The 27,836-nt window shown below is 37.8% G+C and overlaps 3 protein-coding genes and 1 non-coding gene across 7 annotated transcripts; 2 read left to right on the top strand and 2 right to left on the bottom strand.

The window, feature by feature from the left end:
- Positions 1-111: 111 nt before the first annotated feature.
- Positions 112-6,464, bottom strand: LOC109180459 (ATP-dependent RNA helicase-like protein DB10). 2 transcript variants are annotated; one of them, XM_019330057.1, is made up of 9 exons: positions 6,265-6,464; positions 5,302-5,620; positions 4,461-4,613; positions 3,922-3,990; positions 3,118-3,387; positions 2,269-2,619; positions 1,866-2,143; positions 1,015-1,380; positions 112-908 (listed from the first exon to the last, which is right to left on the bottom strand). In XM_019330057.1, the coding sequence occupies exons 2-9, from the start codon at positions 5,599-5,601 to the stop codon at positions 416-418; spliced, it is 2,280 nt and encodes a 759-aa protein (XP_019185602.1). In that variant the 5' UTR covers positions 5,602-5,620; positions 6,265-6,464; the 3' UTR covers positions 112-415. The 2 variants fall into 2 exon arrangements, with proteins under 2 accessions (XP_019185602.1, XP_019185603.1); XM_019330058.1 differs by lacking the exons at positions 3,922-3,990; positions 4,461-4,613; positions 5,302-5,620; positions 6,265-6,464 and adding an exon at positions 3,440-3,912.
- Positions 6,465-12,743: 6,279 nt separating this feature from the next.
- On the top strand, positions 12,744-12,815 carry TRNAP-UGG. Its single transcript has one exon. It is a non-coding gene; the product is annotated as a tRNA-Pro (tRNA).
- Positions 12,816-13,503: 688 nt separating this feature from the next.
- On the bottom strand, positions 13,504-16,397 carry LOC109180278. 2 transcript variants are annotated; one of them, XM_019329768.1, is made up of 2 exons: positions 16,148-16,397; positions 13,504-14,326 (listed from the first exon to the last, which is right to left on the bottom strand). In XM_019329768.1, exon 2 carries the CDS (start codon positions 14,287-14,289, stop codon positions 13,711-13,713), a length of 579 nt encoding a protein of 192 aa, XP_019185313.1. In that variant the 5' UTR covers positions 14,290-14,326; positions 16,148-16,397; the 3' UTR covers positions 13,504-13,710. The 2 variants fall into 2 exon arrangements, with proteins under 2 accessions (XP_019185313.1, XP_019185314.1); XM_019329769.1 differs by lacking the exon at positions 16,148-16,397 and adding an exon at positions 14,583-14,674.
- Positions 16,398-18,448: 2,051 nt separating this feature from the next.
- LOC109180558 (nuclear pore complex protein GP210) lies at positions 18,449-26,154 on the top strand. 2 transcript variants are annotated; one of them, XM_019330196.1, is made up of 3 exons: positions 18,449-18,883; positions 19,675-19,940; positions 20,530-26,154. In XM_019330196.1, exons 1-3 carry the CDS (start codon positions 18,708-18,710, stop codon positions 25,920-25,922), a joined length of 5,835 nt encoding a protein of 1,944 aa, XP_019185741.1. In that variant the 5' UTR covers positions 18,449-18,707; the 3' UTR covers positions 25,923-26,154. The 2 variants fall into 2 exon arrangements, with proteins under 2 accessions (XP_019185741.1, XP_019185742.1); XM_019330197.1 differs by lacking the exon at positions 18,449-18,883 and having other exon boundaries at positions 19,857-19,940; positions 20,525-26,154.
- The last annotated feature ends 1,682 nt before the right edge of the window (positions 26,155-27,836 follow it).

Raw genomic sequence — 27,836 nt, 5'->3', positions numbered from 1 at the left:
ATAAATTTGGAATGCTTGTTTACTCTCTTCCTACAAGACTGCCACTCTGAGCATAAAACCATTTATAAACAGAAAACTGACAAACACGGGCTAAAAGAAAGTACGACAAGCTTTAAAACAAAGGGGCATTCATTACTTCATAATCAACAAAACAAAGATGCTATTCAAATTTACATTACTTACGGCAAAAATTAACTGATCACTCCGCCCCTTGTTCTTTCATCTTCCTTTCGTAAAGTTCAACTACTTAGAAGAAGCAAAGGTCAACAAAATTTCCGTCCCAGGTTCTTTCTTGTTCTTGTTCATTTACGACAAGCATGTCAACTTGGTAAAATGAACACGGAAATAAGCCAAAATAAAATCAAAAGAGTCAGAGACATGCACGTCACTAAGGGATATTTTAACAATCTTATTCTTATGGATGAGTTGGAGAAGGATTCTCTGATGCAGCCTGGAAAGTGCCATCTTCCTTGGAAATGTTGCCTTCCCCCCCATAATTCAAGCAAGATCCATCAGCATCTTCCTTGGCATCATCATTTTGCTGCCTGGGTGGAGAACTTTCACAGCCCTTTCCAGAGTCAATAACATTCCCTGAATCCCAAGTGGGAAACATCTGTTTTTGGACCACCGAGGACGTTCCAGCCCTAGCCATCATGGTTTCATGAAAACTGCGACCTATAGGCTCTTGACCAACAGGAGCAGGCTGATCAAACCTTTCAACACTACGGCTGCGACTGCGGCCCCTGCTGTTGTTGTCACCACCCCATCCTGAACCCCTGTTAGGGCTTCTGCTAGGACTAGGACTACGCCTAGGTTTCTCTGAAGCTTTCATCATACGTTCATGAAAGCTGCAAGCATGGAAGCTCCCAGAACCATCAGCATCCTGTGAGCTATTGCCATACCTGTCACTATATATCAAATCAAAAATCGAAAATATTAGTAGATTGAAGGGATAAAATACCAAATAAACAGAAACCATACATGAAGAGACACATAAAGAACTTAGCTATGAACCTGTCGTTAGAATCATGGTTGTAACCATGGCCTCCACCTTTATCCGAAGAGAATGACATACTCCAGCTTCCCCTTCCTGAGTCCTGTCCACTGTTTCCTCCATCACGTCCACCTGGGGCAGCACTCCATTGACGTCTAGCCCTTCCCATTCCTCCACCACCACCACCACGGGAAGCAATATCACGTAGTTCATCAGGAACACGTTGACTTGCTCCTTCTAAAATTTTGATGAGATCCGAAGCATACCTCCCATCCTGGTCACCAAAAAATGTGTATGCCACACCAGTAGCACCTGCACGACCTGTTCTCCCAATTCTGTGTACATAATCCTCTATTCCAGTAGGGAAGTCAAAGTTTATGACAACCCTGCAACAAATGCATTCAATAAGTAGCATCACAAGCAGAATTTAATAAGTATATTCATTTGCGGGGAAGTTGGTAGTAGGGGAAGGGGTTATACGCGATTCACAAACATATTATTAAAAAAAACAAAACAAAAAAAAGGACAAATGAATTGTTGCAGGAAAAAAAAAAAAAAAGAGAAATAAGAGCATAATGAAACTGAATGGTCTATGTATATGTTTGTTTTTATTTTGAGGATTGGAAAAGGCATACAACACCCCTCGTCTCTCCCCTTTTCCTCCCCAATGTATGTGCACAATCTATGTATACAACACCTACATTGATCAAGAGAACCAAGCTTTATCCTAAATATAAATATGCACCTCCAATCTAAAGAGAGCAACCGAGCAGGAATTCTGGTTTATAATGTCCTAAAATGTCAAGGCAATAAAAATGGAAGTCAACAATTATGATTGATAGTTGCAGAATTAATACTACTAGATACCAACCTGATATCTTTAACGTCCAAGCCTCGAGCAGCAACATCAGTGGCCACAAGTACAGGAGACCTACCAGTGCGGAACTGACTTAACACGTAATCTCTGTCACTCTGAGATTTGTCCCCATGAATAGCTGCTGCCCCGAACTTGTTGTTAAGGTTGCCTGCAAGCATATCACACATCTTCTTTGTTGAACAGAAAATAATAATCTTTGATCCTGGCTCTTGTGATCTCAATATCTGCTCTAGCCGACGGCGTTTCTCCATTGACGATAACACTTCAACATACTGCAAGTAAAGTAGGAAATTGAAACGCATCAACCATCTTAACTTTCTCATGCATAGAATGTGTGTGGGGGGGGGGGGTGGTGGGGGGGTGGGGGTGGCGAAACCTTCTAAAACAAGGCAACAACCTGTGTTATTGACTTGTTTGCAACAAGTTCATCAACATTCCCAATGTTAACCTGGACTGGATTAACCAGTAGATCAGCAGCAATTTTACGGACATCCTTTGGCCATGTTGCTGTGAACATCAGAGTCTGCCGCTGAGACGGCACCTCCTTCACAATCTTTCTTATCTGAGGTTCAAACCCCATGTCCAACATGCGGTCTGCTTCGTCTAATACCAAATATGAAACTTGATGTAGTGTAACTCTTTTCATTTCCAAAATGTCATTTAAACGACCAGGAGTTGCAACCACAATGTCTACGCCTTTGTCCAACTCCCTCAACTGTGGACCTTTTGGTGCTCCTCCATACAGACACTATTAAATACCATTTAAAAAAAAAAAAAAAAAACTATAAATGATCCCACAGAAAATAATGCATGACACATACATATATAGTTGCAATGGCCAACCATCACTTTGCAAAATGGAATGATGTATTCATAAATAAGTCTCAATGAATATAAGACTAATCATGAAGTTGAGGTATATGAGGAAATGATTCCATAATGTGTAATATCTATCAGCTATCAAGTCTAACATGCATCACTTGATTAGTTGATTTTGATGAAGATCTTTAAAAGGTCAAAGCAATGTGTTCTAATAAACAAATTAAAGTGTACTTTAAAAACGCAATATTGTAGGCCATCCCCAAACTCAAGCATAATGAGACAAATTAGCAAAAGGTTTAAACTTCAGCATGAGAATTAAGCCAAAAATTTCTCTTGCAAAATTGAAAGTGACTAGAAATAATGAAGAGATAAAAATGGAATACTAACAAAGAATGATCAGACCATTACAAGTAAATAATCATACCGTAGAAGAAATTCTTGAAGATGTACCAAACTTTACAGCTTCATCTTGTATTTGTGTTGCCAACTCTCTTGTTGGGGACAAGACCAAAACAGTTGGGCCCATTCTAGGATTATTGTTACGTCGTTTTAGATGCATAAAACCAGGAATCAAATAACCCAAAGTTTTCCCTGAACCAGTCTTTGCAATAGCCACAATGTTTCGGTTTTGAAGAGCTATAGGCCATGATTGCGCCTGTATTGGAGTTGGAGCTGAAAACCCAGCTTGGTGTAACTGGAAAAACAAATAAATAATAAAAATTGCAAACTCCAATTACTGGATGTACAAGCTTCAAAGTTCCACGGCTATTTGATGTTTTAGCGTGGCCCTGGCCAGCACAAGAAGAAGAATCATCCCCCTTACATAGGCAGCCAATTGAGCAGCAAGCCAAAGCAGGAGGACTCCTCTTCTTCCATTTAGATAGTGTGGCAGATGGAATCATCACCAACAGCATTCCCAGCCATGAACATGGATGATTCAGAAATCCCTTCTCACAAAAAATGGACCATGAAATAAAGGCCTCAAAAGATTGTAGAGCACACAGTGTACAACATAGTTCCTTCTAGGAGCAAATGTTGTATCTCCAAGAAAATTAAAGTTGCAAAAACAAAGTGAAGTCCTTAAAATCAACAATAAGCCTCCAGTAAACAGAGAAATTCTAGCAGAAAAATACAACATGCACATAATGTACAATAGTTTATAATCACCTTGAATTTCATACAAGTTCTTACCACAATCAATTGAAAAATATACACAGTTTCAACATACCTCTCTCAAAAGCTCTGACGGAAACCCAGTTGCTTTAAATGATGTGAAAGGTGGGGGTACATTATCTCCCTGGTAAAATAGAACATAAAACACGTGTCAAAATGCAAATGCCTAGCATACCACAGAACCTCAAGATGGGTATGAACATTCCACCAGCTCCACTATTCTTGGAAACATTATTGCATCTTAGTATTTCAATACAAATACATTACAGAAAAGTTATTTTATACAGATTCATTTTGTTTAAATGATAAGAAAAGAACAAACATTAAAACTGTTGGGAGTTTACCTAAATAAATAAAGTGTTTTGAGTTCTAGAAGTTCATGAGCCATGAATGTCAAATCCAAGGCTAGTGATGCCAAAACTATTTTAAGAGCCAAGCTTAACAATTACACAATTCTAATTCAACAGAGTTATTGAGCTGTTAGATGACAAGGTTGATTGATCTCAACCCCTCCTAGCCGGAAAAAAAATGGAAAATCAGGAAAGAAACAAAATGAATTTTCACTCATATTACAGAAACAAATCATATGCTTACAGTTACAGATATTTCATGCTGACGGCGATAGCTATCCGGAGATAGGTCGCTCCCCATACTTAATCCACTATAACTTTTAGGAGCAGAAGGTCCATGTCCAGCTTCTGGCATTTGTGAAACATCACGAGAATGGTCAGAGTTGCCTCCTTCTGCCTGCAATAAAAATAAAAACAAAATGCTCAAATTAAAGAGACAATCCCAAGAATATTAAACAGCCAAAAGTGGAATCCTAAAACATTAAAAAAAAAAAAAAAAAAAAAATTATATATATATATATATATATATATATATATATATATATATATATATATATATATATATATATAACAGGCAAACACACACACTTAATGAGTAGACAGAGAGACTGTAAAATGCGCTTCCTCCACCCCATTCTGTAAGGGGTGATTGTGTTTGGCATGACTTTCAAGAAGAAAAACAAATTAATATGCGAAATCTTTTCCAATTTTGGCATTCTAAAAAGAGATGAATTGGGGTCCACCTAGAAAAGTTAAAAGTAATAAAAGGTTAATATGGATAAGCAAAAAATTAGTTGTGCTTAAATTAAGAAAGTGGACATTGTATAAAAAGGAAAGTAGACAAAATTAAGTGTGACGGAGGAAGTAATAATCTAGATCAAATGGAAATGACAATGTATTAAACCTAAAAGCAAGCATATTAAAAACCAAAGTAGAAGCCTAAAAATCTAAAATAAAGCATCTCTTTCACTTCAAACAAGACCAGGCTCATATATCATATTTCAACATCCACTGTGCACATACAAGCGCTAAACAATCAGAATGCAATAACAAAATGGAAGAAATTTAAATATTTTATTACTGACCCCAGTGGAAAGTCTGCTTGAGCCACCATTGCTACCTGTGTCATATCTATCATCATCACCATTGTCAGGGTGTTGTCCTTGAGAAGACTTCTGAATGGATGAACTTACAGGTCCAGAAGATGATTTATTTGATGGAGCAGAGCCCCCAGGCCTCTCATATTGAGTAACATTGGTCTCCGGATTCCAGAAGTAAAGAAAACCAGTCTTACCATCAACTAGGCCTCGCCAAGGTTTAGGGAGGGTGGGATCTTCTGGTGCATAACGTGGACCAGCTGAAGATGCTGTTGCAGTTGCTGCCATATACAAACTTTGCTCTCAACTATGTGTGGCAGCAGAAAAGGACAAGTAGTGAGCATTCCAATGCAGTATATATCAAAAGAATAACTAAGGTCAATGCTAACAAATACAACCTTAAGACTCAACCATGTTTAACAGAGTGTAGGAAAACATGGCATAGCCTTGAGACTAAAAATGAATTGCTGACAAACTGAAAGCACATTAGTAAATATATATACATGCACAGAAAGAGCAAGTTTGGGGTGTGGGGAGATAAATTGGAAGACAATACAGGGAAAACACGCAGAAATAACTCGGAAGCAAAATGATGCCAAGAGACTCCATGTTGATCCTCACAAAAATAAAAATGGAAACAACTGAAAAATAAAATTAAGCATGAACATTAGGAAACGACATAGTCCAATCCAATATACATTCTCACACACCAAGCACAGCTTTCCAAAAACATGCATAAAAAAATAACACAGTCCCGTATGAACTCATTTCACGGGAAGGCAAATAACTCTTCCGACATTTAGGCACGTTAACAACCCAATGCAAACCATATTGAGAATAACAGAGACGGCGGGGAAGTCGAGCAAAGAACCGATCAATCAAAAAAGAAACATGATCATAAACCCTAGGTTTCCATTTCAAATTCAGCTCTAGGGTTTACAGATTACATACCGAACGGTTAGCTCGAATCTCAAATGCAGCTAAACTTTCGAGCGAAACAATTAGAGAAGAACGGCGCCTGACAATGTCGATTTGTTTGCAAAATAATAGGCGTTCGGGTTGAAGTAGCTATAAATGCTCCAAGCCTCCCCGCTGTCGAGCTCTCTCTCCGCCTCGCCCGTTCCCTCCTTTTCTTTTGCTACGCACTGTTTTTTATACGTACAATTCAGCGTAGGTTTATTCAGATGTTTGGTATTTTTTCACCAATTACAATTTTGGGGGAAAAAAAAAAACTCAAACTTAAAATATTTGTTGCTCGATTAAGTTTTTTTAAGGGAAATTTCCATATCATTAATTAGCATCAACCATATGCTGGTTCAAGGTATGAAGGATAACGATGTCACGCGGAATAATATAGAAGATGGGAAGAGATGATGAGGTAACAGGAGACATCAGATATCATATCAGTTAGGGAATGCGGAAAGCGATTATAAGATGGAAGCGGGTTATCGCAAATAGTGAAACCAATCAAGAATGAGATGAATCAATCAAGGAGCCGGCCAGATCGTGTTAATCATCCGCTTTGGTGAAGGAAATAGCCTGCTTCTCAGGAGAAGCGATCGGAGGATGGAATGCGCGAATAGGGGAATCGTTCCAATAAAGAAGCTGAAAGGGAAAGGTAACCAACCATGCGATATGTCGAGAGAGAAGGTGACCCATATAGGCAAATGGCAGGATAAGCTGGCTGAGTGCACCAGCTAGCCTTATGTGACCAGGAGTCGGCGAGAAGTAACCAAGTACACAAAGGAGCTGAGAGGATGTTGTTGAGTACCGAAAGGAGTTAGTAAGATATGGCTGAGTACCTGAAGGATCCGGCGAGATGGGATCGAGTAGAGGAAGGAGTCAGACAAGTGAGGCCGAGTAGAGGAAGGAGTCAATATAACAAGTCTAGAAGCGGAATGATCTAGGTGACTCAGTGGAAATGCCATTAAGGAACAATTAAATATGAGTTAGTGATGAGGCAAATCGTTGAGGAAGATGATGAGCCAACAATGATTAAAAGACATTTAAAGCATGTATAATTCTTACTTACTTCATTTATTTATGTTAATGAACGGCCGAGTGCAATAGTCATTCCGGTTTTTATAAAAGGCCTGCGAAGGCACTATAAAAGGGGTTTGGACATTCTGAATATTGTGAATACACACGAGAACTTGTGAGTACATTACTATTTTCTGGCAATATCCTTGCATTTTCGGTAATGTTGGCTCCGCGGTAAACTACCTCAGATAGTCTAAAAAACCACATTGGCGACATATGTGAGGACATGACAACAAGTTACGTGTCCTTTCTTCCAAAGAATTTGAGTGAGAAATAGAGCTGAGATGGCCGAAGGAATATCACATAGCCGTGTTACCAGAGGAAACAACCCGCCAAGTGAGGAACATGATTTGCGTGATCAGTTGAGCCGCCCTAATTCGCAAGGACAAATAGAGAACTGTAATACCCCACTTTTCTTAAATCTAAATCACAACGCTTAACTTCTAAAGATAAACTAAGCAAGATTAAGATAATATTAAAAGCTTAAACCAAACCAAAAGGGTGTCACCACACACAATGACTGCATAGGCTAGGGTAGGTGCTAATTAGAGTCAAGTTCAACACAAAACTATAAATATCCTTGGGGAATACAACCCCGGTGTCCAACACCATCAAACGGGTAACAAAGCAACTAAACTCCAAAGTTTAAACATTCACAACTATAACAAGTCTGAACTAGCCACTAGTAACTCATAACTACGCTCTAAACTATCTCGAGCGCGCTCGAACACTTGGCCCACCTAAAAGGGGTTAACAAACAAGCAAATAGAAATTTAACCAGTTAGCACGAATGTTAAGTATAACGCCACTCAACCCTGTAAAGTACTATAGATATAGATTTGAAAATCATTTGCACTTAAACTCAAATACTTTCAATCTCATAAACAACAACTTAGATCATGCTCAACAATAATTCTATATGCTTGCATCCTAATCAACAAGTATGCATGCTTTCTCAAGTACTCAATTTAATATAGATCTCATGCTTTAATTGATATTTCTAATCATGGCGAAATACTCAAATTCAAGCTCAAAACTGATAGATAAAGATGTTTAAACTTAACAAACAAACTCATGTTATCAAGTCAATCATTAAACGACAACACAGTGTTATACTTCTCAACAAACTTTAATGATAAACAAGCAAAACATGTAATTCATGCAACAAGATAGTCATGATGCTTTTAGTATAAGTATATAGATATATATACATATACACTTGCTATTTTGCAAAAAGGAACACTTGTTTTGTGGAGGTTTCTGTTGAGTCACATTGACTCGCTTTCTTTCTTTCTTTCTTTCACTTGAGTTTCTTGACTCGCTTTCTTTCTTTCTTTCTTTCTTTACTCGTGGGCGAGGTAGGAGCTTCACCAAAATGTGAACGAACCTATCTGGGTTCGGCATCTAGCCAGCCTAATACTTATATCGCCCACAGAACCACTCTCTTGGTTCTTTTCTCAAACTCTGTAGAATCAGGTATCGTACTTGTCAGTGGGCACACCCCTAACCAGGATTCCAAGCCCGGCGGGTAGTATCCGACCGAGTAACATGGGAATACGCCTCATTACTTCATATCCTTTCGGAAGGAAAGAGAAAGAATCCTTCCGAAAGGATATAGTCCTAACGGCCCTCCAAAATACTATTTTCTCACCATAGATAGCATATAGATATATCTCATGCAACTTCTTTAACTTATGCAATCTCATGCACATAAATCTCAACAACTTCTCTTTCTCACATTTTGGAAATCAAATATCATGCAAACTTCTCAATACAACTAAATAATGACTTTCCAAAATAGATATAGGTTTTTGAAAGAGTACATAGGCTTACTTAGAGCCAATAATGCACTTTAAACCATGAAATGCTAAGCATGCTCTTTTACTGTAAAAGTAATCTCAATCTCTCTTTCACTGTGAAACAAGGGAAATAAAGTACTACTTCATGCTCATAACTCAACACTTATCAATTCTTCTTAACAAATACTCAACAGTATTGATCATGCTCTTTATGCTCAAATTATACTTCAGTTGCTAGCATTTCCATTTACTGTGAAATAAGGAAACATACTCATTTCATGCCAAATTTCCAATAATTCAACAAATCTTCTCAAGGAGTAATAACAAACATTTAGGAGTAATAACAACATATACTGAGGATTTCTCCATCACAAATTCTACTGTAAAACATTCATTCTAACTCCGAGTTCAATAAAATCAACTTCTACTAGTGCGTCTTAACGAACCTGAGCGTCCGAGCCTCAAGGGCCCACGAGTCCCGGTCCGAACGACACGTAGCTGAGCCACAGAGAGCACGCCCATAAACCTTTTTGGTCTGGCGGAGCTTGGTGACGGGGCTTGGGAAGCCCCGCCACTTGACTCCGCCAAGTGGCGGATCTTGCCATGATCCGTCCCCTGGAGCCGTTGTTCCACGATGCTAGCCGGCGGACCTCCTCGTTGGCTAGTACCGTGAGGCCATCTGGTGCACCAGAGCCTTTTCTTCACCTGTAGACGCATCCAGTGTACTCTAACACTCCCAAAACTTCACAAATCAATCATAGATCAACAATATCTCACAAGTAGATCAACAACAACAACAATCTAACATTTTCTAAGCAACTATTTCTCATTTCTAACACTTTAACAGAGTAAAAAATAAAGTTGGGAGTCCATGGGTTATACCTCAGCTCTTTGTTCTTCCTTGTGTGGATTCCGTCTTCTTCCCAACTCAACCACTACCCCCTTCACCACCTAAACACCTCAAACAAACCAAACAACAACACTTAAGAAGGGAATCTCAGAGGTTTGAAGCAAAAGAGTGTAAGCTAGATGGAAAGATAGATGAATGGATGGAAATGGAGCCTAGGAAACTTATTATGTTTCTCCTTTCTTTCTTACAGAGCTCAAGGTTGGGGAAGACAAATAATGGAATCAGGATAAAGGCATGCTTACTATTCCTTTTATATGGGTTCAAAACCCTAGGATGATACTCAATGATTGGTGGAGGGCAAAGTAGTATTTTGGGTTGATTCTTAAAAATATCAGACAAGAGATTCAAAGGCTTATGGTCCACCCAACATGGACCATAGTCTAGAAAAGTGATTTTAAAATAGTTTGGGATCGAAATAGATTTTTCTGATTTCACTCATAATGACTTTTGGTTCAAAACTCGGTACACACTCTACCCGAGTATTTAGGATTTTCAGAATTATAATAAATCTCGGCGTTGAATTTATTTAAAAACATGGATCAAAATAATTAATTCAAACACCGTTTTAAAAATAAAATTTTGGAAGAGTGAAAAATGGCAATTTTGGAATTTCGTAAAATAGAATTTAGAGAATTAAATTTTGGGTTGTCACAAGAACCAACCTCACCGACAAGAGTTCGTGCATAGCCACGAGTTGGCTAGAACCCGATCACCGCTGCCGCCCCAGGCAGCTCCCACGATCGTTGATATGTTGGGCCGGGTGGTGGATATTTATGAACGTGAGCAAAGGGAACGAGTGACCCTTCCAGAGTACCGGAGAGAACCCTCGTATGCGACAATTGAGATAACGGCGAACATTAGGCCATCTGCAGCAGGAATGTCTCGTGAGGGAAAATTGGCGACCGAGTCCTCAACGTTCAATATCAGGGGTTGGGCCTCTCATTGTTCGACATTTGATAGGTTTGGCGAGAGGGAGGCTAACCGGGTGCCTGATCGGCAAGAGGGTGGAGCAAGTGATGCTCTGAGACCTATTCATGAGCCTAGAAATAGCCGTGAGCGGAGGAGGGATGTTGCGTGAAGAAGAGAGGCGGAGTCTATGGTGGAAAGTATCGTCGAGACTCCTGAGAAGCTGGCCTATGATCAGGACGAGGAGGCTGGATTTGCACGAGAAATCAAAGACCTGAGAGAATGGTTGGATGAGAAATCTAAGCCGCCTGCTCATACCTTGTTGACCGCGTTGCCCTTTACGCTTGAAATATTGGCTTACAAGGCGTCCGATGAGTTCAAGTTTCCCGAACGCACGACCTTTGACGAGTAGGGTGATACAGAAGAGCACTTAGTGAGTTACTAAGAGAAAATGCAGGTTGTAAGAGTCAATGAGCCATTCTTGTGTCAGGCGTTCAACCCTACAACCAAACATGCTATTTTTATTATTATTATTTTTAAAAACCAAAACCAACAGGTTATATTAAATCACCAAAGAAACGCAAAATACAACCGGGCGGGGAGACATCCCAAACCCCAAGGACAGAAGAAGAACGAGTCGCCCGTACAAGCACATAAGCTACATGATTCGTCAAACATGCAAAATAGTTTCACTAAAACCCATATCATTACCAAGCATCTTATTTCCATTCAGATTCCTATCTACAAACCAAACACACCCTTAATTTGTTAATAGTAGCTCGTTAAGGTTGTTGGTTTTGTTAACAATTGTATTGACTAGACATCGTTAACATCAATACACTTGTATTATTTATTTGTTAAAATTAATTCACCAATTATGATTTATCGAACAATTGGTTTATATGATTTTCAAAACAATTTTGATTATTCACACCAAAATAATAATAATAAAATATATGAATAGATAGAGTCTTTACTTTATTTTCTTGCTATAATATCTCCTCCAATACTTGGCCAATCCTCCCGTGCGCGATCTTGAGGACTCTTCACCGGCGGAATACCTTGGTAGAGCCCAAATTCTCGTGGAACAACATATGCTCAACACGTCCCCTCATTTGTGTGGACCGATTACTTTTGATGGGCTCCAAAACAACACGTGAATCAGAGATTCGAACTCATAACCTTTGGCATGACTCTGATACCAAGTTGAAACATGTGCTCTATCTCAATTAAAAACCTAAGCTGATCATATAGTCGATTGATTCAAACGAATAATATCAATAGACAATTCTCACCAAAAAAAAGTCAAGTTTATAAATTTTTGGTTATCAAACTAGTTGTGCCACTAACTTGGTTGGAGTTGCACTCAATTTTATCAACCCTTAGACCACATATGGATATTTGGGGGAAAATGAGATTGAAATTCAATGGAAAATAAATTACCATGAAGATTGACTTCATTTTTTGGTTGGTAGAAAAGAAACTACTGAGAATATTGATTTCGTTGTTTGATTGAGATTGAAATGGTAAAGAATGAGTATAAAAACTAAAATGACACTAAAAATAATAAAGTCAAAATTATCTATAATACTTTATTCCCGACTTCCATAAAAAAACAAAATACCACCATCTTCCATTGAAAAACTTTTTCTTCAAAACTAAGGAAAAGAATTTTCCATAAATCATTCCTCAAATTTAAGGAAACTTATTCCATTCAACTAAACATGGTCGTCCTCTACCCAATGATAGAATTAGTATAAGATGTTAATTAATAAGGGCGTTTGGTCTAGTGGTATGATTCTCGCTTTGGGTGCGAGAGGTCCCGAGTTCGATTCTCGGAACGCCCCTTGCTTCAATTTTGGTTGTGCTCATTCTACCGTCGCCCTGCCGCCGCCGTGGAGGCTCCACAGAAGGTGGTACAACCAGAGACGAAATCCCCAGCTCCGGTCCACGCTGACGAGCAAGGTCTGTTTCCAGTTTAGCCTTGTCCTTATTTTTGAAAAGTTAATTTGATAATACGCATGATTAATTGATTATATCATCCTGCAGATAGTTTAAAAAAAAAAAAAGAAGCATATCATAATTGTATTGATTGGTTGACCCTGAACAAGTTACCATTCCTGCAAGTTTACAGCTTGCCTTCTGTTCATCTGAACCCACATTGCCCAATTGTGGACTACAACAGACACACTGTAGTAATGTGGCCTGGCCAACTCTGACTGTAGCAATGTACTTTCATCCCACTCCCAACAGAGAATCATGGTATTACTTTAAATTAAACCATAATTAACAAGGACTGAAGGACAAATAATATACCAGAAAAGTTGCCCTGTCTATTGACATTGATGTTCGTAGTTTTCGCCTTTTTGGGTATAACTATATTTATTAACTTTTATTGTATTCACTTCATGCTGTTTGACCGTCTTTGGGTTCAGTAAATTGAGAAAGCATATATGATAGTACACGCAACAAGATCAATAGTACTCCAAAAAAAAAAAATTGAAGATAGCAGATGGGTTATAGATTGATGTTTTGACTAGTATAACAGTATGAATTGAGTTTTGAATGATGGCTTTTCCCAAGAAGTGAAGAACCATATACTCCTTACTAATTTCCATCCAAAAAAGAACAAGAAGAAAGGGTACAACTTTAGCTTGACTGCTTGAGCATTTTTTGAATGGAAAAAAGTGAGCTTTTTTTGGAATAATAATAATACATTATCCTAAAAAAAATTAAATTCACTTAATTGCCATCACCTTGAGGAGGCACCCTACCAAAACCCAAATGACCAACTTGGTACAACTCTAACCATACTTCTTCTGCATCAAACCTCGCACTAAAACTGTCTTTTAGCTCATCTTCTCCGTTGTTTCCAAATTCCGACAATGCAATTTCCAAAGCTCCCTCTTCTACCATGCCCATTCTTGAAATTCCGTCGTCACTGCCATTATCTTTGTTGTCCAGCTGTCTCCGGCCACCGGCGCCGCCGCCCCTCTTCTTCTTCTTCCGCATCCGCAGGCATCTCCTCCCCACTTTCCATGGAACCTTGAACAATGCGAGCACTAGGCAGTCCACGACGGCGCAGGGGCAGCAACACACTGCCACGCAGTCGGCGATCACCCCCGCCGTGCATGCCTTGCAGGATTTCCCCGTGCACTTTATCCGGCGATCTCCGGCGGGGTCGTCGTCGTTGTCTCCCCCATCCGCCGCGCGCCGCCGCCGCTGGTTCCCGATTGCATTATTCCTCGAAAAGACCTCGCGGCGGGCCCCTTCCTTCTGGTGACGTGGAGCCACTGGCGGAGACAAGGATTCAACAACCATGTGATCTGATCTTCTTCTTCAAAACTCTCTGTAAAATCTGCAAATTAAAACCCAAAAGATCAACCACTGTTAAACAACAGGCATTACCCCTATACATATTCAAACATTACTCATTATCTCTCTCTCTCTACATATACTTTCAAAATCATCTGCAAACTACAAACAAACACATAAACATGGGAACAACAACAAAAAGATAAACAAAATGGTGCCCATCCAACGTTCTAGTATAGTCTCATATAGTGGACAATTTAAAAGAAAAAAAAAAAAGACAGAGAGAAATTACATCGTACATTATTGAGGTATTGTTGGGTAGAAATTCTCAGCAAAAAATATATAAGCATTTTCTCCCATGCAATTATTCTTGTAATGCCAAAGGGGTACACTGGTCCATGTATATGTTCTGGGCGGGGCAGATATGTTTACCCATTTAAGAATATAGAAGCGAAACCCACCCTACCACCTTACCAGCTTACATCGTGTACGCCACACAATATGGTGGGTCGAAAATGCTTCAAAAACTTTACTGAAAACATATATACGAGCAATATATATATTTTTGAAGAATTTAATGTTTATTTTACAATGCTTAGCTTTAACAACCAAAACTCGTTTGATGATTACAGAAACTGTGACGAAAATCATAACCGAGAAGAGCAGTTTGGCACGTTAAAGATTTTGCAGATCGTGTTAGTTAAGTTTAATTTGATTAAAATAATGAAGAAATACAGTTTAAGCACCATCAGATTAAAGACATCGTGATTCGTGCATAAACAAAATTGAATAGTAACGGGATCACATGCGAATCATATAGTAAAATAAAAATAAAATTTATTAAAAATTTTAACAATATATAATACACCCATATACAATTCGAAGCTGACAAAAAAACATAGAATATTAGCAAAATGCAGTAGTACATTACACTGTTCAATAGAAAGAATCTCACACTGACTTCAATACATTTAAAAAAACTATGGCACCGTCACCACTAGCTATGTTAGCTCACAGCAAATGGAAAAATACTATACTCCCATTTTTTTAACTTTCAACTTTTACTTTCACAAACAAAATTTTAACGCAGATGTTTATATTAAAATTCGCATTAAAAAAATAGCTTATCAATGTTGACTTCATCAGCGAGTAAGATTTGAAATCCATGTAATAGAACTCATATAAAATAAGCTTAGTATGAGAATGAGACCATTTTAATTATTTTCAAATATTGTGTAATACTTTTTAGTTAAAATGTAATGTCTTTATAAAAAGCTTTCTCACATAAAACTTTTTTAAATATATATTATTTACTCTCCCACGAATTGATCGATTGAGGAGTGTATGGAGATTCCACATGGGTTGTTTTGTAAAAGTTTTTTTTTTTTTAAGAACTATATTTTTGAAGTTTTTTAATGTAAAATATATATAAGAACACATGCATGTAATATATATTTTAATGATTTTCAAAAATAGTGTTTATTATTTATTTATTTACATTAATGTTTCTTGGTTGAAATAAAAGACGACGTACGATAAAGACTAGTCTAAGGTATATGCCGAAAGCTACATTTGATGATAACATTCGATCTTCTTGTTTGAACAATGCCAAGATGGCAAGATGCCCTTTCGGTCATCATAGGACATATTATTTATCCCTATATATAACAAATTTATTTTTGATTTTATACAAATCGATAAAAAAATGTATATATTTATTCTACTTCTTTATAGACAAATTCAATTCATCCTATGATGTTTTATATGTATGTATATATACATGCAATGTATGTATATATTACAGTAATTTAAGCTAAAAGAAAAAATGCAGAGAAAAAGAAGTTGAAAGAGAAGAGAAACATACGCGATCTTGTGCTAGAAGATATTGCATTGAGCGGCGATCGGCCAGCCAACTGCAACTTCAATTAAGATTTGAAGACTGTACTGTCTGGAACGGATCGGAGCTAGCTAAGCTATCTCGGGCAACTACAATAATATTTACGAAAACCTTAAATTGTGAAACTGCCGATATATGTGTAGAAGAAGATCAGAGATGACTGTTTCTCTATATCTGAGATGAGATGCTCAATGCAGCCTGTAGTGGTTGGGTAAAATGTTTGATTTTGAGCATTTTCATAGGGAGAGATATAGATGTGTGTATATATGTATGCGTGCGCTAGTATTGGGTTATTGGCTTGGCTTTTCTCTCTCTACCTGCGTGGGAACAATGTGGGATTGTCCTTTGAATCCAATATTATAATCAGGTTTAAATCTTGACTGGAGTGGAGGCAAGCATTTTCTTTACTTATAATCATAATATACGTGGGATTATCCTGACAATTTTGTATAGATTTAAGTAATTGTAATATTATATGTAATTTAGCGAGCCTCGTTTAGGTTAACACACATAATTCAAGAAAAAGTACATCAGATTAATATATTATTGTATATTTCTTTATTTTCCCAATAATTATGGGAAATAGGAATGAAAGAAAACTGTAGTGATAGAAATTACGGAGTATAAAATATGTGTTGGGTTATATGGAATAATATGATTATTATCAACAGTATACTTGGTTATAACTTATAAGGTAGTGGTAGTCAAATTGGTATATAATAATGTTAAGGAGACTATATATGCTTAGGCAATCAAATGGGAAAATGATACATTTAATCCATTAGGATAGGTATGATCAAAGTGTAAGTTTAATAATTCAATTATTTGAAGTATATATTTGGTATATTGATTTTTTTTGTTAGTTAATAAAGTATTTGACTTGATCACTCAAATATTAAAATCGTCATTTTGATAATAATTGATAGGTTAAATTTTCTTTGTAAATAATTAAGAGACTAAAATTACAGTTTATTTGTAACTCAAAGACTATACGTATTATTTTCCCATATCAATATTTTGAAGGACTTGATAAGCAGTTGCATCAACTTGCATTGAGAAGCCTAAGTTAGATGACTTACGTTTGCCACATAGTTGGACTAGGCTGCCACACCCACTTTGTTTCCCTTGGCACACCATATGACTAACTTGTCACAATATATGTTTTGAGTGTCTGACCAGTTATCCACATTTATTAGCCATAACATGCTGCTTTAAGACCACTTGTTACAAATTCTCATGATACCAATTGGTAACTTCAATATACATAGGAGCACATTGTACTTCATACATGGTCACGTACTAGACTAATAATATAATCTAATTATAGTTGTCGATTTACTTAGAGTACGTTATTGAGTTCATAATCATCATACCCATTTAGCAACACAAAAGTCTTAGAATATAATTTTACTTGTAATGTAGTATAATTTTAGACTTCTATTCCATCGTAATTTACATGTCATTAGTAAAAAAAAATGTAAATTTGTACTATTAGAATTTTCAGATATTACATGCAATCATTTATAACATAGATCATTTCCACACAACTGTGTGAACCATAAATAAAAAGTATATTTTTAATACTCATCTATCCAATTTTATATGTCTACTTAATATTCATTGATCAAATCAACTATTTCTTATTTGTTTATTTTTTTTAGTATTATTTACTTATTTTTAAATTTGATTTTTTATGTTTAATAGTACTTTTAGTATAGTTTATAAATATATACATTTTGTATACTAATACTAAATTTAATATTATGAAAAATTGAATTAAAAATAACTTCAATTAAGTCTCGAACTAAACACATAAAATGAGACAGATAAAGTATCAAATAATATATACTCAGTACAAAAATAATAAACTTTTAATATATTAAAAATATACTTTATATTCATTGTCTACGTTATAATTTGCGAATTACATGTCCCCATCATATAGATTTCAGCCCGTTTATCCATTTATTGGGCTGATGAATTAGAACCAGAAAGGCCCAACAAAAAATAAAAGTCTAATCCTAAAAAGGTTAGTAATTGGATAAAACACGATTTTGATACTATAAGCCTATACTTCAGTGTTAAGTCACTAATTCACTATACTGTGTACATAACACTTATCTCATCACTGACTTAAACTGAAATCTCATAAATATGCTTATTTATTGTTATAAAATTATTGAATTAATGGCTGCCCCAAATAACACGAATTTTCAGATGAATTTCCATAAACTGTATGATCTAGGCATAAATTACTGTAAACTTTTGGATTTTACTTCTAACTTTATGGAAGTATAAAAGTTGAATGAAAAGCACCTGGTCTGACACGCCAACTATCTACTGACACGTGTCTCGGTACAGAAGTCCACCGTTTTCCCTCCCTTCCTCCCTCCCCAAAACCCCTATGCAAAGCCCTAGAGCTTCACTTCTTCCCGCACTTCCTCCATTTTAGAATCTAAGCTCAAAATCCTCACTCCAGCTCGCTTAGGATCTTCCTTAGTCCTTACTTCTTCATCCTCAACTAACGATGCTTCTATGTCGTTTCCCGTTTATCATTCCGGTGTTTCTCATGACACTTTTGCCTCAAACGGCGCCGTTTTCGTTGTCCGGTCCACACATTGCGGATGTGAACATACTGTTGCCCCCCAAGATGACTCATCCCGTGGAGTACAGGCTGCAGGGGAGTGATGGTTGCTTCAAATGGTATTTCTTCACCGTCCTGAGCTTAGTTTTGCTTTCATGATCGCTTCTTTAAGTTTTTTTAGGTTATCAACTTTGAGTTTTTAGTTTGGAGAGCATTTTCTGGTAATTTCAATACATTTTATATTTTTCTCTGGCGATGTTTATGTTTAACCTTGCGTTCTGCTTCATTAGCGGTGGCAGTGCTGTTTTACTTACTGAGCCTCTTTTATCTTGCTCACTAATTCACCGTGTTTGGTAAATAGCTATTAGTTGTTAGCTGATTGGGATAGTATGTTTGATTAGTTGATAGCATTCTGATTGTAGAAAAATGTTTGGTAAATTAGTTATTAGCTGCAAAATGACTTTCTCAAAAAGCTTATTGAAAAAGCTACTTTGAGCAGTCGTTTGAATTTTAACATTTTGGAGCAATAAATTGTCACAAAAAGCTAATTAATCAAACACTTATATTGAATGTTTAACCAAGTCAAACCACTAATAGTGGTCAAATAAGCCAAAATTGATTGATAAGCTAACTATGTTACCAAACAAGGCCTTAGTCTATCATATGGTTGTCCTAGGCCTGCTGCTGCATAGGATTTTGTGGAAGCATGCTAAACGTGACTTTTCTATACAAATGAGCTATCGTGTCCTGCTATTTGGCATATAATAATAATAAAAATGTTGGGCTTGGAAGTTGGAGCTTTCAGTTTGAACTAGCCTTCCATGACAAACTGATACATTGAACTAGACTGCTGCATTATTTTTTATTTTCCTTTTAATGACAAACTTATAAATGTTGTTTTCCTTGGTAGGTCTTGGGATCATCATGATATTCTAGCGTTATTGCCTGAATACAATGCCAGCAGTCTCTGCTCCACAAGTGCCCGCTTGAAATCAATTGCCCCATATAGTGGTAGAAAGGAGACGGCTGTGTATGCAACTGACATGAACACGGGGGCTGTTATTCGTTGCAAAATTTACATTGATAAGATATCCAGGATCAAGATATTCCATAGTTCAGTCAAACTTGACCTTGATGGGCTTGCTACTCTCAGAGTGCGTGCCTTTGATAGTGAAGGTACTTTACAATTTAAACTTGTCAAGTCTCTGTAGTTGTCTACTGTTTTATTTTAAAAAGTACGGAGTAATGGCCATCTTTATTTCTAGTAGACTGTTGAATTGTTCTAAATGTTACCGAAATCATCTACTGTTTTCATCTGAACATGGATCATTTCCCCTGATAATCCTCTAAAGGTTGCACCTTGATGGTTGGTTTACTCATTTTCTAGAAATATGACCACATCTCGACATGGATATATGTAACAATAATAGTAAGCTATGAAATGCTAAATTGCTAATATCTATAAATGTTCTTTCCATTTTTTTTAGCTGTTTTAATCTTCCATTGTATTACTATAAAGCCATGCCTCATTATTAGGCCTTGTGTGTTGCTAATTTGTTTGCCAGAAGAAGTTATTTTCTTTGACTTCTTTCCCCATTTTGGTGGTGAAATTAGTTGTTTGTTAATCAGCATATATTTTTTATGGATGTGTTTATACAGTGTTTATATATCTTTTTAGAATTTATTTTCATTAATATCTTTATGGTTTACCCTTTATTGGCACTCTAGTTGGTACTGTCATTAACTTTCGTTTTCTGAAGTGCAGAAAATGTATTCTCATCTTTAGCGGGCTTGCAGTTCATGTGGCAGCTGATGCCCGAAAAGGATGGATTGCCTCATCACCTCCTTCATGTTCCTTTGAAGGAGTCCCCATTGAGTGACTGTGGTGGATTGTGTGGTGACCTGGATATCCAAGTAAAGATTGAAGATAGTGGTGTATATTCTGATCTATATGTAGTACGGGGAACTGAGATTGGGCATGAGGTTGTTTCTGTTCACTTAGTTGAACCATTGTCTGAACATATGGCCGATAATATTGTGCTAACTGTAGCAGAAGCAATGTCTCTTGATCCTCCTTCCCCCGTTTGTGTTCTTCTTGATGCCATTGTCCACTATAGTCTTAAAGTTATCCATGGAAATATTCCTCAGCTTGTAACTTTGCCATCTGCATTTCATCGGTGGTCTATTTTGAACTCCTCAGTTGCTCAGGTGGACCAGATGATGGGCACAGTTCGTGCTTTAAACTTGGGAATGACAACAGTTATTGTTGAAGACACCAGGGTTGCTGGTCACACACAGGTGTCTACTTTCCTTGTTGTCCTTCCAGATTCTTTATTGTTGTACATATTACCCCTTTCTGCTGCTGGTGATCCTGTGGAAGGAATAGAACCTATTCCATCAGTATCACGCTGGTACATTGTTGCTGGCAGGCAATATCTCATTCACACAAAGGTCTTCTCACAGGGACCTGGTGCTCAAGAAATTTATATTACCAAGAATGATAACATCGAATTGCATGATACCCAGTCTGAATTCTGGAGTATTCTACCAATTGCAGATGAAATTGTTGAGAAAGGCAGATCTAGAATCTTAAAAGCAACCTCATATGGACTGGGAAAATTAATTGCAACTTTGAAATATAGTAGTGGTGATGATGGGACAAAGAAAATTCTCAAGGTTGTGCAAGAAGTGATGGTCTGTGATCAAGTGAAGTTCAGCATGGATGGTGTCTTAGGTAGAATTCTTCTTCCTTGGGCCCCTGGTGTTCATCAAGAGATGGAACTCAAGGCAACTGGTGGCTGTGCAATGTTATCAAGTGACTATAAGTGGTTCTCTTCGGACATGGCCATTGTTTCTGTATCTGCTTCAGGGATTGTCGAGGCAAAAAATCCTGGAAGAGCTACCATTAAAGCTGTTTCCTCTTTTGATTCTCTTAATTTTGACGAGGTGGTTGTTGAAGTTTATTTGCCTTCTTCTATGCTAATGCTGCCTAATTTCCCTGTGGAGACTTTGATAGGATCACATCTTCTGGCTTCTGTGACATTGAAAACATCAAATGGTGCCTTCTTCCACAAATGTGATGCTTTTAGATCCTCCATTAAGTGGAAATGTGAAAGTGATGCTTTCACAATTGTGGATGCTGGTTGGTCATTGATTTCTGACAAGCTGGGAATTCTTGACTTTGATATGTCATCACATGGCCCTCCATGTGCTTGGTCCTTTGTATATGCTGCTAGTTCTGGTCAGACAATGCTGCATGCAACAATGACTAAAGAATATCAACCGTTTGATCACTCCATCAGTAGCTCTGTTGTTCTGAAAGCATCATCACGTATTGCTGCTTATTCACCTCTTCATGTGTATCAGGCAAGTGATGGAAACCAATTTGGCGGTTACTGGGTTGATATGGTTCAGACTGTAGCCAGCAATCAACAGAATTTGGAGTACCTATATCTTGTTCCAGGCACTCATGTAGATTTGATGCTTAATGGGGGGCCTGAAAGATGGGACCACGGAGTTGAATTTATTGAAACAGTTGAAGCCACTGGTCAAGGTAACTCTGACTTTAAAGATGGTCTTGTACATAAAATATTTAACATGCATGGTAGTGCGCACAGAATAAAGTGCCAAGAAGTGGGGAACTACAAGCTTACTTTCAAGCGTGGAAATTTAATTGGAAATGATCATCCTCTACCTGCTATATCTGAAGTGCAGTTATTGCTGACATGTAGCTTCCCATCCTCAATTGCATTAATAGCTGATGAACCTGTAAATGCTATTGAAGTCATTCAATCTGTAGCTCTGGCTGAGCGCACCAATGAAAGGATCCAAACTACCCCAGTCAGAGTAGCAAATGGCCGCACGGTTCGAATGTCAGCAGTAGGGATTAGTGACTCTGGAAAAGCTTTTGCAAACTCTTCTTCTCTTCCTTTGATGTGGGAACTTATAGATTGTGATGATTTGGCATTTTGGGATGATTTAGCAACAACCCAATCAAACTGGGAGAAGTTTTTGGTTTTGCAAAATGCAACAGGACTCTGTCTTGTACGTGCCACAGTTGTGCCATCAAGTAGTCATGTGAGCCAGCATTTTATAGAAGTTCAAAATGATCTTACTGATGCCATTCCCTTGCAACTTGTTTCGTCTTTAAGACTTCTCCCTGAGTTCAGCTTATTGTTTTTCAGTCCTGATGCTAGGTTGAATCTCTCAATTACCGGGGGAAGCTGTTCTCTTGATACTCTGGTAAATGATACTAAAATTGTGGAGATAATGCAACCAGCACCTGGTTTGCAGTGTTTACAACTACTTCTAGCTCCTAAGAAATTGGGTGCTGTGCTTGTGACAGTGCGAGATATTGGGCTTGCTCCACCACTTTCTGCTTCTTCAATGGTCCAAGTTGCAGATGTGGATTGGATTAAAATTACATCTGGAGAGGAACTAATCCTCATGCAAGGAAGTATGCAGGAGATTAATTTTCTCGCTGGGGTAAGCAGTGGATTTACTTTCGATTTGTCTCAGTATGCTTATATGAGCATACACGTCCACATTGAAGATGATATAGTTGAGCTTGTTGCTAATGATCAATTTTCAAGCAATGTGGATGGGTATGTAAATATGCAAAATTTCACTGTTCATGCTGTACATGTTGGAGTTACAAACCTCTATATCAGTGCTAGGCGGCATTCTGGACATGAAATACGTAGCCAACCAATTAAGATTGAAGTTTATGCGCCACCAAGAATACATCCCAGTGATATTTTTCTTGTGCCAGGTGCATCTTATGCTCTTACTGTAAAAGGAGGCCCAATAAGTGGTGCATATGTCAAGTATTCTTGTAAGGATGTTGAAGTTGCCAAGATCCACTCATCTTCAGGGCGAGTTTCTGCAGTTTCACCAGGAAATTCCACTGTGATTGCCACAGTTTATACGAGTGGAGATCTTGTTATCTGTCAGGCCTATGGAAAAGTTAAAGTTGGTGTCCCTTCTTTAGCAATGTTGAGTGTTCAGAGTGAGCAGTTTGCTGTTGGTCGACATATGCCAATATTTCCTTCTCTTTCTGAAGGAAATTTATTTTCATTTTACGAACTGTGCAAGAACTACAAGTGGACTATAGAAGATGAAGGGGTATTGGGTTTTGAAGCAGTAGATTACTTGCATAGCAAAAATCGTATGATACCTTTTTCCACAGGAAAGGAATATGGATCCACTGGATACTCAGTAGACCATGATAATGGTTTTATCAAAGTGTTACATGGAAGATCTGCTGGCAAGACTAATGTTAAGATTTCTTTCACCTGTGATTTTTTGTCTTCTAAATCTTCATTGCGGTCGAGGTTGTATAATGCATCCATATCCATGGTGGTAGTGCCTGAGCTTCCACTTGCTCTTGGATTACCAGCTACCTGGACTCTTCCTCCTCATTATACCACATCAGACCTTTTGCCTTTATCTTTGGATTCACACAGCAAGGGGAATTCTCCAAGTCTTAAAAATTCAATCATGTATTCGTTACTTGGGGAGTGTGACAGAAAGGTGGATGGGGTGCCAGACGATGCTATATTTATTGATGAAGGTAAAATAAGAACAACAGGAAGTGGTAATCTTGCATGTATTCAGGCAAAAGATATGTCAACTGGAAGGACTGAGGTTGGTTCTTGTTTGAGGGTTGCTGAAGTGGCTCAAATAAGATTTACTGGAGAGAATTTATTGGTTCACACATTAGCCATTGGTGGTGAAGTTCATCTTCCAATTAAATACTATGATGTTCTTGGAAATCCTTTTCATGAAGCACAGGGTATTGTTCAGTATGGAGTTGAAACCAACTACCCTGATGTAGTCTCCATTGAAGATTCAGGTGACAGCAATGGAAAAATCCATCTCAGGGCACTTGGTCAAGGAAGGGCTCTTCTGCAAATAGCATTTTCTAGTAATCCACAGAAGTCAGATTATGTGGTAATTTTTGTGGGTGCTCGTTTACATCCTCAAAATCCAGTCCTACATCCTGGAAGCCATCTTAACTTCAGAGTAGAAGGTTTGGATGATCAAATTTTAGGCCAGTGGTTTAGTGCCAATGAAAGCATTGTGTCAGTAGACTTACTATCTGGAAAAGCAGAAGCAATAAGGGAAGGAACTACTCATGTTATCTTTAATAGTTCGAATGTGCAACTGCAAACTGTAGTGTCCGTGCTGAAGCAAGGTATTTTATCTGTCCATGCTCCAAATGAGACACTTACAAATGTACACATTCCTGCAAAAGGATATAGTTTCATTGTGAAACTTGATGGTTCGCACAGTCAAGATATAAAAACTGCTCAAGACACCATAGATATCTTGTTTGATTGCAAGGTGGATCCACCTATTGGGTATGTGAAGCCATGGAAGGACTTTGATACTGGTAATTCATATTGCCTTTTCTTCCCATACTCTCCAGAACATTTGGTATTCTCTAGTCCTGAGTCAAGAAGCATGGGACAAAAGATGTCTGTTTCAATCTCAGCTTCATTGAAAGGAGAGAAACACGTCTCCAGTTCTGCATCAGCACTGTTTGTTGGAGGCTTCAGCATTCTAGAAGTAGACAGAGACTCGTTACGGTTAAATCTGACATCAGGATCAATTAGAAGCATCATAACCATTGTGGGTAATACAAATGTTGAAATGCTTTGGCATGACAAGGATCGGTTATCAGTCAGGCCCATCCACAGAGATAATTCTCAGATAGGATGGCATGCTCGCTATGAGGTCAAAATTGATAAAGCTGAGAAATTTAGAGATAAATTGGTTATCAAACTCCCTGCTACCGGTCAGATAATGGAAGTTGATGTTAACTATGACCCTGAAGAGAGAGAAGCATTAGGAATATCAGCTACATATCCTAATCTCTTGTTATTAGCAGTTGTATGTATTGCTGTGTGTACATTGTGTGCTGCTATCATCCTTTATTACATGGAGCATGCTGATAGAATTCGACAGTCAAATACTCCAGGCACACCAGGTGTAGCAGCACCTATCACTCCTCAGCGGAGCAGTCCTGCTGTAGTGAATGAAGAATCTCCTCGAACACCTCAGCCGTTCCTGGACTATGTTAGGAGGACAATAGATGAGACACCATATTACAGGCAAGACTTTAGGAGGAGGGCCAATCCTCAGAACACCTTTTAGCTAACTGGATGGCATTATCCACAGGGAAACCTGTTTCCCGCGTTTCAGAATACTTGTAGCACAAAATGTAGTGAACTGTTGTTGAGCGTAGCTTTATTTCTATTCAATATTTGGTTGCAGGAATTTTGTTGTATATAAACTTTGTCCCGGACTTGGGAAATGCTTTCTTCTTGTATCTTGTACAAGGATCTTTGTATCCTGCATTTAAGAGTCAGATTTGTTAGACAACTAATCAATCTTCTAGCTTCTGCACAATTGGTAGAGTGACTAGTGGAGCTTCCATATCTGAGTCTTGTAGAAATGGCTGGGCTGGTTTTGTGCTATTGACCAGGAGGGCCTTCTTTCAGGTATGTTTTCTTTCACCTTTGATTTCTTAGCAAAAGAATGTGTGAATAATAGTCGTACTTAAGCTATTTTATGAATTACAGTAATTGCTGGATGCCAAGGAAGAGGAAGATAATTGAATATGTAGCAATTAAATTGTGGAAATGTGAACTTTCCCCGGCTGAGCTTTACTCTGTGTTTAACATTTTGAATGATTAACAGGTTGGAAGGTGAAGCTCAGATGTAATTTCTGACACAAACAACCTCCAATATCTATCAAATTAAAGTGCCTTTCTGATATGCTGACATTCATTCCATACAAAAGTTTTAATGATCTTTGTGTAATGTTTTCAATAATGGTGCATACATTCATTGAACTGATATGTTATCTGGTCCTACGTAATTTTTGTTATCAGATAACAACTATACAATGCAGTGCAACCGGGATCTGATGTTTGATTGTGTCCAGTGTTAATTGCTAGTATTTATTACATATGATATATTATGGCAGAAAGATGCAATATAGAGAGCGAGGGTTTAAATTGTTTGATGGGCGGGCCTTCCCCCATTTGGTCCGTACATCAACGCCACCCCCAAGTAATGGACGACTGAGATTGATGGGGCTAATTTAAGAATGAATTTGTGGAGTAATCAGAAATGAGAATGAGGTAATGGCAACAATGAGAGCAAACAGTGGAAAGGAAAATGATGGAAGGTTTGCACATTTGCTCGCTGTGTGATAAGTGATAATGATAATGATTGGTAAAGCATGTTTAGTTGATTGCTGACAGTTGGTCCCGAAGCCAGGACAAATTGTCCCCTCAGCTGTCAAGTCTTTTGAACATTGCCTCTCTGTCACAACATTTTCTTTTTATGGACTAAATTCATTCTTCTTCGGACACCTCAAAAATACACCTATACCTAATACTAATAGTGAAGCCATGGATGGAAGGACTTGCCCACATGGACAGTTTAATTGGTCATAATGGTGAAGTCTGAGAACAATCAAGTCTCATTAATAGTAATGTGAGAACAATCTCGAAGAGAACTCTTTGTGCGCAGCAAGTAAATATTTAGTCTCCCATATGGTTCGGTAATTTGCTGAAACTAGAGCTCTACAAGTCGCAATTGGATTGGGTGCAACTTATTTGGGCGGCGGATTGTTTCTTTTTTATTTTCAATAAAGATTTAATAAAATCATTGTAAATATTAAACAAATGGGTTGGTCAATATTAGGGAGGGAATGTGAAATGAGGCACGTTTCTTGGTGAATCCGCGAAAACTAGTTTTATAGTTTTCAGGTCAATTTGGAGAAAGGGACTCATGGCCTGTAAGGCTAGCTGTAACCTGCCACTGCATTTGACCCGTGTAGTACCATATAGGGGGATGGATCCAGTAAAATAATATGTAGCACTATTTTCATTTATTAATAATGTTATATTATTTTGGTATTTAATTTAGTTTTTGTGGGTATTTTATGATTACGTTGGGAGGAGCACGACAGGCGGTCCACATGCGACGGTCCGAATTCACATGCGCACATGTGATACCTTCTCCTTGTTCCCGCTATTGTAGTTTATACAGGTTAGG

Source organism: Ipomoea nil, unplaced genomic scaffold (genome assembly GCF_001879475.1).
Source record: "Ipomoea nil cultivar Tokyo-kokei standard unplaced genomic scaffold, Asagao_1.1 scaffold1026, whole genome shotgun sequence".
In the NCBI taxonomy this organism is placed as follows: domain Eukaryota; kingdom Viridiplantae; phylum Streptophyta; class Magnoliopsida; order Solanales; family Convolvulaceae; genus Ipomoea; species Ipomoea nil.
Note: the sequence above shows the minus strand (reverse complement) of the source record. Positions and strands in the feature narration are given on the sequence as shown.

Coding starts and splice junctions, on each gene's coding strand:
- LOC109180558 (XM_019330196.1), top strand. CDS start 18,708: ATGCTTCTATGTCGTTTCCCGTTTATCATTCCGGTGTTTCTCATGACA. Junction 18,884..19,674: donor AGTGATGGTTGCTTCAAATG/GTATTTCTTCAC, acceptor TTTCCTTGGTAG/GTCTTGGGATCATCATGATA. Junction 19,941..20,529: donor GCGTGCCTTTGATAGTGAAG/GTACTTTACAAT, acceptor TCTGAAGTGCAG/AAAATGTATTCTCATCTTTA.
- LOC109180459 (XM_019330057.1), bottom strand. CDS start 5,601: ATGGCAGCAACTGCAACAGCATCTTCAGCTGGTCCACGTTATGCACCA. Junction 4,614..5,301: donor CAAGCAGACTTTCCACTGGG/GTCAGTAATAAA, acceptor TTTTTATTGCAG/GCAGAAGGAGGCAACTCTGA. Junction 1,381..1,865: donor TTGGACGTTAAAGATATCAG/GTTGGTATCTAG, acceptor CATTTGTTGCAG/GGTTGTCATAAACTTTGACT.
- LOC109180278 (XM_019329768.1), bottom strand. CDS start 14,289: ATGGTTGTTGAATCCTTGTCTCCGCCAGTGGCTCCACGTCACCAGAAG.